Source organism: Cherax quadricarinatus, chromosome 52 (genome assembly GCF_038502225.1).
Source record: "Cherax quadricarinatus isolate ZL_2023a chromosome 52, ASM3850222v1, whole genome shotgun sequence".
Taxonomy (NCBI): Eukaryota; Metazoa; Arthropoda; class Malacostraca; order Decapoda; family Parastacidae; genus Cherax; species Cherax quadricarinatus.
In genome coordinates, this window is record NC_091343.1 from 27787369 (window position 1) to 27802802 (window position 15434).

The 15434-nt window shown below is 40.1% G+C and overlaps 1 protein-coding gene across 1 annotated transcript in view; it reads left to right on the forward strand.

Moving 5' to 3' along the window:
• The window catches only part of LOC138854203 (probable glutamate receptor), a 278593-nt gene that overhangs the window by 196974 nt on the left and 66185 nt on the right, over positions 1-15434 (forward strand). Inside the window, exons 10-11 of the mRNA XM_070096001.1 lie at positions 2547-2637; positions 10131-10248. Of these exons, the coding sequence (XP_069952102.1) occupies positions 2547-2637; positions 10131-10248 (209 nt within the window). The remainder of the gene's footprint in view (positions 1-2546; positions 2638-10130; positions 10249-15434) is intronic.

Sequence of the window (15434 nt, forward strand, 5' to 3'; positions counted from 1 at the left end):
ACGAGAAAATGCCTAGTCTGGAGACTGAGGGATGAGTTGTAATTTAATGAAATGTGTAAGTGCAGATAAATTAGAGATGTCAAATCTTATTTGGGAGTACTCAAATAGTGTTTTGGAAATGTTCAAAGGTGTTCAAAGGTGTTTTGAGTGTGTTCAAATGTTGTTTTTTGAAGGTGATCAAGGGTGTTTTGAAGGTGTTCAAGGGTGTTTTGAAGGTGTTCAAAGGTGTTTTGAGGTTATTCAAAGGTGTTTTGAGTGTGTTCAAATGATTATGAGAGTGCTTTGAAGGTGTTCAAAGGTGTTTTGAAGGTGTTCAAGGGTGTTTATGTGAGTAGTCAAAGGTGTTTTTTGAAGGTGTACAAATGATTATGAGAGTACTCATGAAGGTGTTCAAATGATGTGCAAGAGTACTTATGAAGGTGTTCTGGGAGTATTCAGAGGTGATTTGGGGGTGTTCGAATGATGTTTTTGGAGTATTTCAGTGTTGTTTGGAAATGTATAAAGGTATTTTTGTGAGTATTCAAATGATTTATGAGAGTGTTTTGAAGATGTTCAAAGTAAAAGTGCGTATTTAACTTCGTAATATGTAAAATTGTGAGTAGTGAATTTAACGAAAGTGGATGTAAGTGATGTGGTGACTTTCTGATGCACTGTGTCCCCTTATTAACTTTAATGAACTAAAAGGGTTAAAACGAGAAAAATTGGGGGTTATGAGTGAAAATTGTGAGGTGTTGGTTGGAGTGTGAGGGTTTGGGAGGGTGGGGAGGAGGTTACGTCGTGGGGAGTGACCTGAGATGAAATAGTTAAAAAAATGTCTAGACTTGTGTTGTAAAGAAATTGTGGGTATTAACGAAAAAAAAATGTGACTTTCTGATGTACTGTGTCCCCTTATTAACTTTAATGAACTAAAAGGATCGACAAGATTCAGCCTGTGTGCGCGGTCATCACGTGACGTCACTGACATAGGGGTAAGTCGACAAGATTCAGCTTGTATGTGTGACGTCACTGACCGCCGAGTAAACACCCTTCTTAGTTCATTTGACTTGTTTAGACCTGTAGTAAGCATGCTTACCCCCAGAGGGGGATCCAAAAACTTGATCCGAGGAATTGGAGAATTTCGAAAACCCCATAGGGGGGAATCCAAAAAACTTGATCCGAGGAGATGGAGTCATGGTATTGTCGAGAAAATTTGGGGTGAAAGGAGGGGTACCCAAAAATTTGATCCAAGGAATTGGAGAAATTCAAAACCCTTGATCCAAGGAGATGGAGACTTTCGAAAACCCCATAGGGGGGAATCCAAAAACTTGATCCGAGGAGATGGAGACTTTGATTTCGAGAAATTTTGGGGTGGGGGTGAAAGTGAGAGGGGGAACCTCAAAAATTTGATCCGAGGAGATGGAGAAATTCAAAACCCTTGATCCAAGGAGATGGAGACTTTGATTTCGAGAAATTTTTGGGGTTGGGGGGTGAAAGTGGGAGGGGGATCCGAGGAATTGGAGACTTTGATTTCGAGAAATTTTGGGATGGGGTGAAAGTGAGAGGGGGAACCTCAAAAATTTGATCCGAGGAGATGGAGAGCACAAGAAAATGAAATTCAAAAAAAAATCGAAAAAAATCGGAAAAAAATTCGAGGCGCGGGGGCGATCCGGACGACGCTGCAGAAGGCGCAGCAGAAGGCGCGGGTGGGGGTCGCGAAGGGCGCGGGCGGGCGCGCGGGCGGGCGCGCGGGCGGCGCGACGGGGGGTCGCGAAGGGGGGTCGCGAAGGGGGTCGTGGGCGGGGGTCAAGGGTGGACTCGAGGGCAAGGTCAAGGTCATTAGGACATAGGTGTGAAAAGGGGACCCTCCAGCCGCTGGTCATTATCATAGGATCAAGGTCATTAGCACATAGGTGTGAAAAGGCGGCATCCTTTGAAGGGGCCCCCAGTGGAAGGCCTAAACCGGAAGGGATGCCTCAGTGGAAGGCCTTTTCCGGAAGGGATGCCTCAGTGGAAGGCCTTTTCCGGAAGGGTGCGCTCAGTGGAAAAATCGACTACTTATATATATATATATATATATATATATATATATATATATATATATATATATATATATATATATATATATATATATATATATATATATATATATATATATATATGTCGTGCCGAATATGTAAAACTGGTCAATTAGCAAGAACTCATTTAAAATTAAGTCCTTTCTAAAATTTGCTATTTAAGGCGTTGCTATTTAAGGCAAAATTGCAAGTATTACCTATTCGCAACGACATTATATATATATATTATCCAACCATACTGTCCTCAATAGTTGGTAAATTCCTGGTATCTGCACTAGCGGGCGCAACTAGACACCACAATACTGAATTGCAAATAGATGGCCCTTTTGTAACATGTTTATATATTACATAAAATTACACTATTGTACGCTTAGCGTCCACTGAGTTGTATTCAAGGAGTCTCACTCAAGTGACTGATACAGATATACATTTATTTTAGAATTAATAAACCACTACTGTATGAGTTAATTTAGACTGTATTTTCTTGATCAGATCGTCTCCAATAAACTCAGTTTCTGAACTGTTATCATCCGACATGATTCCAACTGTGAGGAGCGGAACAAACACATACATCTCCATCGTGGTGAGTGTATGTCCTGCCTAATAACCTGTAATTACTGAAGAAGCCGAACTCCCTTAAAAACTGGTCTTTACCATGAAATGTTCTTATTGACTGTTAAATATATATATATTTTTTTTCAGTGACAATTATATAAAATGTTTTATTTTTGGTCCAAACTTAAGTTAGCTAAATTCTGTTAAGTATAGCACAAGTTATTTTGAATTTATTTAACATTGTTTAAAGTCAGTGATATATATTCTTTTCATTATATTCACATTGAATTCCGCTGTTTTATGGCAAAAAATAAATTTTTTTGCTGCCAATTTGGCACAGAACACCCATGCTGAATAGTGTAATCTCGGTGTTAGGCCTTAGTGTAATCTCGGTGTTAGGCCTTAGTGTAATCTCGGTGTTAGGCCTTAGTGTATATATCAGTGCCGGTTATAACAGTATTAGAATATCTTTAATTAATTTGGTTTATATCTTCGTTATTAAGTGTTAGTATATATGTGTACTATGTTAGTGTTAGTATATTTGTGTTTATAAATCTGAGTCATTATGAGAGCATTAAAATATTTGTGTATGTATGTATGTCTTTGTAACATTGCGTGTAAATCGGCTTTTATTATTTTGTTAGTTAATGTGTTTGTATATGTGAGATCGAAAATATGTACCAGTATATTAATGTAAATATCTTGACTAAGAACAGCATAATAACATGACTGAAAATAGCTCACTCAACGGGTGCGGTTTAACCCGCTGGAAGCGAATCCTAAAACACACGGACCTGTGCGTTAATCACTCGGTCAGAAGGCCGGGTGATTAACGAGTGGTAAACGCACTGTGACCACAAATGCAACTATATCAGAAGAATCACACACCAGTATGGCTGTGGCTTCTTGTGAGAAGCCTCTAACTTAATGGGCCTGAGTATTTTAGGATATTGATCTCTCTGATCTCTTTGGAAGGCTTGAATTAATTTAGTATCTTACATTTTTCTAATTCCCAAAATTTAAATGAAAAATTTTGGATTTTTTCCCTAAATAATTGCGTATAAATGTCTTTTCTACTTTCCATCAAATCTTATTAGTAAAATTTAACTGCATTATTAACTTGTGTCGCACTCTGTACTATTCTATTAGCTTGAATTGAGGCACAAGAGATTGCGAATATGGAATACAGGGATATTTTATTGGATCTGGCAGTTACAGAAATACTTAAGTTATGTTTGATTGCATCTCAAACTTTTTGCTCCGGGTTCCTATTGAACCCTTACACACGATCCCTAACACGCAGCACGAGATCCCTAACACACGTACTCTAGAGTGAACCATGTGAATCACGCAGCACACGATCCCTAACACACGTATTCTGGAGTGAACTGTGTGACTCACGTAGCACACTATCCCTAACACACGTACTCCAGAGTGAACTGTGTGACTCGCGTACACTATCCCTAACACACGTACTCCAGAGTGAACTGTGTGACTCACGTAGCACACTTTCCCTAACACACGTACTCCTGAGTGAACTGTGTGACTCACGTAGCACACTATCCCTAACACACGTACTCCAGAGTGAACTGTGTGACTCATGTAGCACACTATCCCTAGCACACGTACTCTAGAGTGAAGTGTATGACTCACGTAGCACACGATCCCTAACACACGTATTCTAGAGTGAACTGTGTGACTTACGTAGCATGCGATCCCTAACACACGTACCCTAGAGTGAACCATGTGAATCATGCAGCACACGATCCCTAACACACGTACTCTAGAGTGAACTGTGTGACTCACATAGCACATCATCTCTAACACACGTACTCTAGAGTGAACTGTGTGACTCACGTAGCACATCAACCCTAACACACGTATTCTAGAGTGAACTGTGTGACTCACGTAGCACACGATCCCTAACACACGTACCCTGAGTGAACCATGTGAATCATGCAGCACACGATCCCTAACACACGTCCTCCAGAGTGAACTGTGTGACTCACGTAGCACACTATCCCTAACACACGTACTCTAGTTGCAAACAATTGCAGACGGGCGATCTTAACTATGCAGGACAAGCCACAGGGGGTGAAATCTCTAGCTCAAGTACTTTCACACTTCTCAGTGCGCCATCAGGAGCTGTGCAATGTTGCAAGTTAGCAACCAAAGCAGGGAGAGAGGTCTCAGAGTAGCGTAGGTGTCACCGGCCACGGTTACCCTTAGACTGGGTTAGTGGTCGGTGCCAACCCCACCCTACCATCATCCCCCTTCCCTCCATATATACCTCTCTCCCTGATTTGGTTGCTCCCTTGCAACAATGCACAGCTCCTGATGGCGCACTGAGAAGTGTGAAAGTACTTTAGCTAAAGATTTCACTCCCCCGTGGCTTGTCCTGTACGTACTCTAGTGTGAACTGCGTGACTCATGCAGCACAAGACCCCTAACACACGTACTCTAGAGTGAACTGTGTGACTCACGTAGCACCAGTCAACTGTCATCTAATTTTTCCTTTTCTTTTTTCTTTTTTCCAATCATAGATTGTACTTGAAACTTCGTCGACATCTAATTCCGAATTAAATCGGAAGACATGTTTAATGGATTTGCAAATTGTTGAGTCCTTGCTCCCTGAGTAATATATATTGCAGTGCTAGAGTCTGGATAAGACACTCATGTTAAGCATACATATCTTCAAAAGAAACAATGAGAAATGATCACTTGGTAGACGAAGAATAAATAATATTAAAGTAGTGAAAGTACAAGGAAGAAAACACAGAATAACTCAAGTAAATATTGCAAATTTTCTTATCTTAATTTAACTCATTTTTTTAAACAAGTCGTGGTTTAAAAGTTAACTTTTCTATTCTGGTACTAAATAATCCTTATTTCTGGGTAAGAACATGTAATTTTTTTTTTTTTTTGGTGCAAGAATCGTGTTAATGCAATCAACATGCAATTGTAAGAAACCTAAGAATCATGACAGGTGCTGTGTGTGTGTGTGTGTGTGTGTGTGTGCGTGTGTGTACTCACCTATTTGTGGTTGTAGGGGTCGAGTCATAGCTCCTGGCCCCGCCTGTTCACTGATTACTACTGGGACTTCTCTCTTCCTGCTCCATGAGCTTCATCAATCCTCGTTTCGTCTTAAAACTATGTATGGTTCCCACCTCCACTACGTCACTTTCTAGGCTATTCCACTGCCTGACTACTCTATGACCGAAGAAACACATCCTAACATCTCTTTGACTCATCTGAGTCTTTAACTTCCAATTGTGACCTCTTGTTTCTGTGTCCCTTTTCTGGAACATCCTGTCTTTGTCCACCTTGTCTATTCTGCACAGTATTTTATGTCGTTATCATGTCTACCCTGTCCTCCAGTGTCGTCAGACCGATTTCCCTTAACCTTTCTTCGGAGGACAGTTCCCTTAGCTCTGGGACTAGTCTTGTTGCAAACCTTTGCACTTTCTGTAATTTCTTGACGTGCTTGACCAGGAGTGGATTTCAAACGGGTGCTGCATACTCCAGTATGGGCATGACGTAAATGGTTTACAGAGTCTTGAACGATTCCTTACTGAGATATTGTAACACTGTCCTTAGGTTTGCCAGGCGCCCTTATGCTGCTGCAGTTATATGTTTAATGTGCGCCTCAAGAGATGTGCTCGGTGTTATACTCACCCCAAGATCTTTTTCCTTGAGTGAGGTTTGTAGTCTTTGGCCACCTACACTATACTGTGTCTGCGGTCTTCTTTGCCCTTCCCCAGTCTTCATGACTTTGCATTTGGCAGGGTTAAATTCAAGGAGCCAGTTACTGGGCCAGGTTTGTAGCCTGTCCAGGTCTCTTTGTAGTCCTGCCTGATCCTCGACCGATTTGATTCTCCTCATTAACTTCATATCATCTGTTTGTGTGTGTGTGTGCGTGTGTGTGTGTATGTGTGTGTGTGTGTGTGTGTGTGTGTGTGTGTGTGTGTGTGTGTGTGTGTGTGTGTGTGTGTGTGTGTGTGTGTGTGTGTGTGTGTGTGTGTATGTGTGTGTATTTGTGCTCACCTATTTATGGTTGCAGGGATCGTCACAGGTCCTGGCCCCGCCTCTTCATTGCTCGCTACTAGGTTCACTCTCTCTCCGGTCCCTGAGCCTCGTCGTACCTCTTCTTAAAGCAATGTATGAATCCTGTCTCCACTACGCCACTCTCCAGATTGTTCCAATTCCTGACAACTCCATGACCGAGAAAACAGTTCCTAGCATCCCTGTGACTCATCTGAGTCTTCATCCTCCTATTGTGACCCCTTCTTGCTGTATCCCATCTCTGGAACATCCTGTTTCTGTCTACTTGTCGATTCCTCTCAGATTTTTTTATATGTCGTTATCAAGTCCCCTTTATCCCTCCTGTTTTTCAGTGTCGCCACGTCATTTTCCCTTAACCTCTCCTCGTAGGACATGCCCCTTTGCTATGGGACTAGTCTTGTTGCAAATCTTTGCACTTTCTCTGATTTCTTTAGGTACTTCACCAGGTGAGGGGTTCCATATTGTTGCTGCATACTCCAATATGGGCCTGACGTACTCAGGTATCGAAACGCTCTTCTTAGGTTTGCCAAGCGAACATAAGCTGCAGCAGTAATTTGCTTGATGGGCGCCTCAGGTGTGCTCGGTATGATACTCACCCCAAGATTCTTTTCCTTGAGCGAGTTTTTCAGCCTCTGACTCTGTAGTATATACTCCGTCTGCGCTCTTATCTGACCTTCCCAAATCTTTGTGACATTGCACTTGCTGGGTTTAATCACCACGAGCCATTTGTTGGACCAAATTGCAGCCTGTCCAGAACCCTTTGTGGTCCTACATGATTCCCGTCTGCTTGAATTCACTAGATCAGCTTCACACAATCTGCAAAAAGGGACAATTCTGAAACTATCCCTTTCATTATGTCATTCACTTATTCCAGAAACCACATCAACGCTATAACTGACCTTTGTGGAACTCGCCCAGTTACATGCGCCCACTCTGACACCTCGTTGTTTTCTTCGTGTCAGGTATTCCCTGATCTATTGCTGTGCTTTTCCTGTTATTCTTGTTCCTCTAGGTTTTCCACTAATATCTTGTGCGGAACTTTGTCGAAAGCATTTTACAGTTCCAGAATATATAGTCTTCCCTCCCCTCTGTCTCCTGTCTTACTTCCGTTACCCTCTCGTAAAACTCCAACCACACAGTACAGCGAGAAGCTAATGTGAAGGACCTGGGAGTGATAATGTCAGTGTATCTCGCCTTCAAAGATCACAATAATGTATCTACCACATCTGATAAAAAAATAATAGGATGGATAATGACAGCATTCAGAACAAGGGATGTCAAGCTCACGATGATTCTTTTCAAATCATTTGTTCTCTCTAGACTGGAATATTCCTATACACTAACGGCGCCTTTCAAGGCAAGCGAAACTGCTGACCTGTAGAATGTACAGAGAACCTTCACGGCACACATAAGAACGATAAAACAGCTAAATTGTTGGGAGCAGTTGTAATTTCATGACCTGCATTACCCGCAACGCAGGCGAGAAAGATACACGATTCACGAAAATCCTATAGGAAATAGCATAAAATTTTCACACGAGAATCACTCCCTACGAAAGTGAAAGACTCGGCAGGCACTCCAACAACACAGTAAGTCTCAGGGACTCAAGATTGTTCCACTGCCTTCCAGCATACATAAGGGGGATGACCAATAGACCCCTGGCTGTCTTCAAAAAAGTACTGGGCAGGCACCTAAAGTCAGTTCCTGACAAGCAAGACTGTGATTCGTACGTCAGTTTACGTGCGGCCAGCAGTAACAGCCTGGTTGATTAGGCCATGATCCACCAGGAGATCTGGTCACAGTCCGGGCTGCGGGAGCGTTTACCCCCGAAACTCTCTCTAGGTATACTCCAGGATGATAGACATGCAGAAGATTGTTGTTAGTGGCACACACAGTACCTCAGCTCTCTAATTTGACCAGCCCTTGTTGGTGTGTCCTACCATCCCGGGTTGCTGGAAGTCTCTCTGTCTCCACTGAGAATACCTCCCTAAATCTTGGGTTCGGCTCCTCACTTACTTCCTGGTCATTTCTTGAGACTTTCCCTCCTTCATTCTACAGCCTGATAACCTGGTCCTTGACTGTTTTTCTCCTTCTGATGTACCTGTACAACGGCTTTGAGTTAGATTTGGGTTTCGATACTATGTCATTCTCGTATTGCCCCTGCACCTCCCTCCTTATCCTTATTCGGCCATAATGAGCCCTTAGTTCTCATTGTTTCTTTAGCTCTTAAGTATAAACTTCTCCTGTGTCCCTGTCCTTCGTGGTCACTGGTTCCATGACTCTAATTTCTGTTTTTAGCATCAGTTCTCGTCCCCACTGCATCTCGTGCAGAAATTGTCTCATGCCTGTGTGGTGTCCTGTTTTGTAGTTTGGTTTCTCTCGTCCTTCTCGTGTTTCTTCACTCTCCATTGTGAGCTCTACAATGTATACAAAGCTCATGACCACGTGGTCACTAACTCCAAGGTGCTTTTCATATGTGACATTCCCAATGTCTGAACTACCTTAGGTGAATATGAGATCAATCCTTGCTGGTTCACATTTTCCTCGTCTCTGATAGTGCCCACTAACATGTTGATATCAGTATGAGTTTTTCCAGTACCGCATCCATCATCTAGCCCTCCACTTTCTAGTTCCCTATGTAGCTCCAGGTTTACACAGTCGGTCTCCTTGTGGTTAAAATTACCCACAATTATAAAGTTTGCCGTACCCATAAGGGCCCTTCTTGCGCACATCAGCTAGCATGTCCTCCGTTGTCCTGTCACTTGCCCTTATCCTCCTGCTGTTCTGTAGCAGGTTGTACATCATTGCAAATCACCACCTTAGGACCCGCAGTCGGAAGGATTCCTATTATGTTGTCTCTTGCTTCCCCTCTATCCAGTCATTCAAAGACTTCAAAGCTTCAGTGGTTTTTGATGAGCATTGCAACTCCTCTTTCCCTATCATTCTTCTCTGTCTTTCGTCATGATTTGATATCTAGTTTGAAAGATCGCATCTTCTGTTATGGCCCTGTGAGTTTTGTTTCCGTGAGTGCTATAATATCTGGGAATGCCTCTTTGAATCTTTCATGCTACTCTTCACACCTATTTGCTTTTGGTCCGCGTGGGTATACGATACATTCAGCCAATACTGTATACTGGGAGGTTTCTGGGGGCTAAGGGAGAGGGAGACCGGGCAGGACACTATTGGAAATTGCTGTGAAGGTGGGGTTTGTGCTGGGGTGGGTAAGGGCTGTGAGCGCAGAGTAAAATATTGTATTTGGTTGCAATGGTTGGTTCTGTGGGTGGTTGTGTTTTCTGGTTGTCCCGAGTCTGGGTTCTCCTGCTTGTCTCTAGCTTTCTCTTTCCTGCCCCTTGCACGTGTGCCTGTATGTGTGTGTGTTCCTAGCAGTCAAATCAGATGATGAGAACTATCTATATACATTCTAAACTAACTGATAACCTTATTTTCCACACTAATCAGAATGACGAGCACGGTGCACTGTACAAGTATCGTGATCGACTGCTGGTGCTGAGTGACGCTGAAATAAACAGTAAAGACTTCCTTGATAAGATCGCCCAGGGATCTCATGCCGTAATTGGTTTGTTATAAATGCTATGTTTTACGTAAAATTAATTTTCAGAGGAGAGTCGCGCTATCATGCAATTAAATATTTTTTTGTAAAACTATGTACTTTATTAATGTGTAAATTCAAGTGAAAAAGCGAAAGTTCTTCCAAATTAATTTTTAATTAACTGAAGCAAAATATGTTACCATACAATAATTGTAATAATAACTAATAATAATAATTATTGTTATAAATAGTAGAAGTAGTATCAGTACTATTAGAAGAAGTATTAGTAGTTCAAGTAGTAGTAGTTGTTGTAGTTGTAGTTTTAGTAGTAATTCATACTGATTACTAGTATTATCACTACCATCTTCATTTTTAACGTTTTAACTATCAGTGAAGTCAAGAGTGTAATAACAGTTTAGAGTTACAACTGCTTGACGTTATCACAAATATTGATAAGGGATATTGTATCACAATATAAGAGGTGTATTTAATGAACAGCTGAGGCACCTGCAGACAATACCAAAGAAAGGGAGTTCAACTAATTTAACCTCAACAGTATTATATGACTTTTAAGTATACATACACACACACACGCACATGTACATACACATATGCAAATGCACACACAAACACACACGCACACACACACACACACACATGTAAAGATATATTTTTTTATTAAAGTTAATGTAAAAAATTATAATTTTGCACCAAAAGATTCTTAGAAAACTTACCTAACCTTATTATAACAAGTGCAATTTGTACTAGCCTAATCCTCCTAAATATATTTTAGATACATTTACAATAATTTAATACTAAACGAACACAGTGAAACATATTTTTTTTCGTTAGGTTCAGAATGATTTTTGAGAAATTATTGCATACACAAATTTTCGCTTGTCTTATATGGCAAGATGACCGTTGCTATTTAAGCCAATATCGCAAGTTTTACATATTTCGAACGACATATATATATATATATATATATATATATATATATATATATATATATATATATATATATATATATATATATATATATATATATATATATATATATATATATATATTATTGTAACCACGGTCGAGTGGTATTGATCAACGCCAACACTGCGCTAACCAAGGACTAGAACCCATGTTGTACTGGCCTGCCTCTTGCTAAGCGAGGACCACATGACGCTTTAAACCACAGGACCACCCAACCCTACAAGAATGGTGGTTACAATAACATATAAATGCTGCTCGTGAGTCTACACCAAACAGGGATGAGAATGTAATTAGCTTAGAAGTTCCCATACCTCCGTATGCCCTCCGATGGCGGTCCAACAGCTAGCTGTGTGCTGGCTGCAACATTCTTGTAGGGTTGGGTGGTCCTGTGGTTTAAAGTGTCATGTGGTTCTCGCTTACCATGAGGCAGGCCAGTACAATATGGGTTCGAATCCTTGGCTAGCGCAGTGTTGTTATTGATTATATATACATTTTTTTTTTAAACAAGTCGGCCGTCTCCCGCCGAGGCAGGGTGACCCAAAAAAAAAGAAAGAAAATCCCCAAAAAGAAAATACTTTCATCATCATTCAACACTTTCACCACACTCACACATTATCACTGTTTTTGCAGAGGTGCTCAGAATACAACAGTTTAGAAGCATACACATATAAAGACACACAACATATCCCTCCAAACTGCCAATATCCCAAACCCCTCCTTTAAAGTGCAGGCATTGTACTTCCCATTTCCAGGACTCAAGTCCGACTATATGAAAATAACCGGTTTCCCTGAATCCCTTCACTAAATATTACCCTGCTCACACTCCAACAGATTGTCAGGTCCCAAGTACCATTCGTCTCCATTCACTCCTATCTAACACGCTCACGCACGCTTGCTGGAAGTCCAAGCCCCTTGCCCAAAAAACCTCCTTTACCCCCTCTCTCCAACTCTTTCGAGGACGACCCCTACCCCGCCTTCCTTCCCCTATAGATTTATATGCTTTCCATGTCATTCTACTTTGATCCATTCTCTCTAAATGATCAAACCACCTCAACAACCACTCTTCTGCCCTCTGACTAATTCATTTATTAACTCCACACCTTTTCCTAATTTCCACACTCCGAATTTTCTGCATAATATTTACACCACACATTGCCCTTAAACAGGACATCTCCACTGCCTCCAACCGTCTCCTCGCTGCTGCATTTACCACCCAAGCTTCACACCCATATAAGACTGTTGGTACTACTATACTTTCATACATTCCCTTCTTTGGCTCCATAGATAACGTCTTTTGACTCCACATATACCTCAACGCACCACTCACCTTTTTTCCCTCATCAATTCTATGATTAACCTCATCCTTCATAAATCCATCCGCCGACACGTCAACTCCCAAGTATCTGAAAACATTCACTTCTTCCATACTCCTTCTCCCCAATTTGATATCCAATTTTTCTTTATCTAAATCATTTGACACCCTCATCACCTTACTCTTTTCTATGTTCACTTTCAACTTTCTACCTTTACACACATTCCCAAACTCATCCACTAACCTTCGCAATTTTTCTTTAGAATCTCCCATAAGCACAGTATCATCAGCAAAAAGTAACTGTGTCAATTCCCATTTTGAATTTGATTCCCCAAAATTTAATCCCACCCCTCTCCCGAACACCCTAGCATTTACTTCCTTTACAACCCCATCTATAAATATATTAAACAACCATGGTGACATTACACATCCCTGTCTAAGACCTACTTTTACCGGGAAGAAGTCTCCCTCTCTTCTACACACCCTAATCTGAGCCTCGCTATCCTCATAAAAACTCTTTACAGCATTTAATAACTTACCACCAATTCCATATACTTGCAACATCTGCCACATTGCTCCTCTATCCACTCTATCATATGCCTTTTTTAAATCCATAAATGCAATAAAAACTTCCCTACCTTTATCTAAATACTGTTCACTTATATGCTTCAATGTAAACACTTGATCTACACATCCCCTACCCACTCTGAAGCCTCCTTGCTCATCCGCAATCCTACATTCTGTCTTACCTCTAATTCTTTCAATTATAACCCTACCGTACACTTTTCCTGGTATACTCAGTAAACTTATTCCTCTATAATTTTTACAGACTCTTTTGTCCCCTTTCCCTTTATATAAAGGGACTATACATGCTCTCCGCCAATCCCTAGGTACCTTCCCCTCTTTCATACATTTATTAAACAAAAGTACCAACCACTCCAACACTATATCCCCCCCTGCTTTTAACATTTCTGTCATGATCCCATCAGTTCCAGCTGCTTTACCCCCTTTCATTTTACGTAATGCCTCACGTACCTCCCCCACACTTACATTCTGCTCTTCTTCACTCCTAAAAGATGGTATACCTCCCTGACCAGTGCATGAAATTACAAAATATTCTCGCCATCTACCTAATACTAGGGCTCTGGTGGCCTGGTGGTTAACGCTCTCGCTTCACACGGCGAGGGCCTGGGTTCGATTCCCAGCCAGAGTAGAAACATTGGACGTGTTTCTTTCCACCTGTTGTCTATGTTCCCCATCAGTAAAATGGGTACCTGGGTGTTAGTCGACTGGTGTGGGTCGCATCCTGGGACACTGACCTATGGAGGCCTGGTCACAGACCGGGCCGCGGGGGCGTTGACCCCCGGAACTCTCTCCAGATACACTCTCCAGATAATACCTCCTTCTCCCCATCTACTAACTCCCCTACTCTGTTTTTAACTGACAAATCCATACTTTCCCTAGGCTTTCTTAACTTGTTTAACTCACTCCAAATTTTTTTCTTATTTTCATTAAAATTTCTTGACAGTGCCTCTCCCACTCTATCATCTGCTCTCCTTTTGCGCTCTCTCACCACTCTCTTTACCTTTCTTTTACTCTCCATATACTCTGCTCTTCTTATAACACTTCTGCTTTGTAAAAACCTCTCATAAGCTTCCTTTTTCTCTTTTATCACACCCTTTACTTCATCATTCCACCAATCACTCCTCTTTCCTCCTGCCCCCACCCTCCTATAACCACAAACTTCTGCCCCACATTCTAATACTGCATTTTTAAAACTATTCCAACCCTCTTCAATCCCCCCACTACTCATCTTTGCACTAGGCCACCTTTCTGCCAATAGTCGCTTATATCTCACCCGAACTTCCTCCTCCCTTAGTTTATACACTTTCACCTCCCTCTTACTTGTTGTTGCCACCTTCCTCTTTTCCCATCTACCTCTTACCCTAACTGTAGCTACAACTAAATAATGATCCGATATATCAGCTGCCCCTCTATAAACATGTACATCCTGGAGCCTACCCATCAACCTTTTATCCACCAATACATAATCTAATAAACTACTTTCATTACGTGCTACATCATACCTTGTATATTTATTTATCCTCTTTTTCATAAAATATATATTACTTATTACCAAATCTCTTTCTACACATAGCTCAATTATATATACATATATATATATATATATATATATATATATATATATATATATATATATATATATATATATATTATATATACATATATATATATATATACATATATATATATATATATATACATATATATATATATATATATATATATATATATATATATATATATATATATATATATATATATATATATATATACATATATATATATATATATAAATATATTATATATATATATATATATATATATGTCGTGCCGAATATGTAAAACTGGTCAATTAGCAAGAACTCATTTAAAATTAAGTCCTTTCCAAAATTTTCTCTTATACGTTTAAAGATATATATTTTTCATTAATGTTAATGTAATTTTTTTTAATTTTGCACCAAAAGAAACTTAGAAAACTTACCTAACCTTGTTTTAACAAAAGCAATTTATTCTAGCCTAACCCAACTAAATATATTTTGGATTTGTTTACAGTAATTTAATACTAAACAAACACAATGAAATATATATTTTTCGTTAGGTTCAGAATGATTTTGGCGAAATTATTGCATACACAAATTTTCGCTTGTCCTATATGGCAAGATGAACGTTGCTATTTAAGCCAAGATCGCAAGTTCTGCCTATTCGGCACGACATATATATATATATATATATATATATATATATATATATATATATATATATATATATATATATATATATATATATATATATATATATATATATATATATATATATATATATATATATA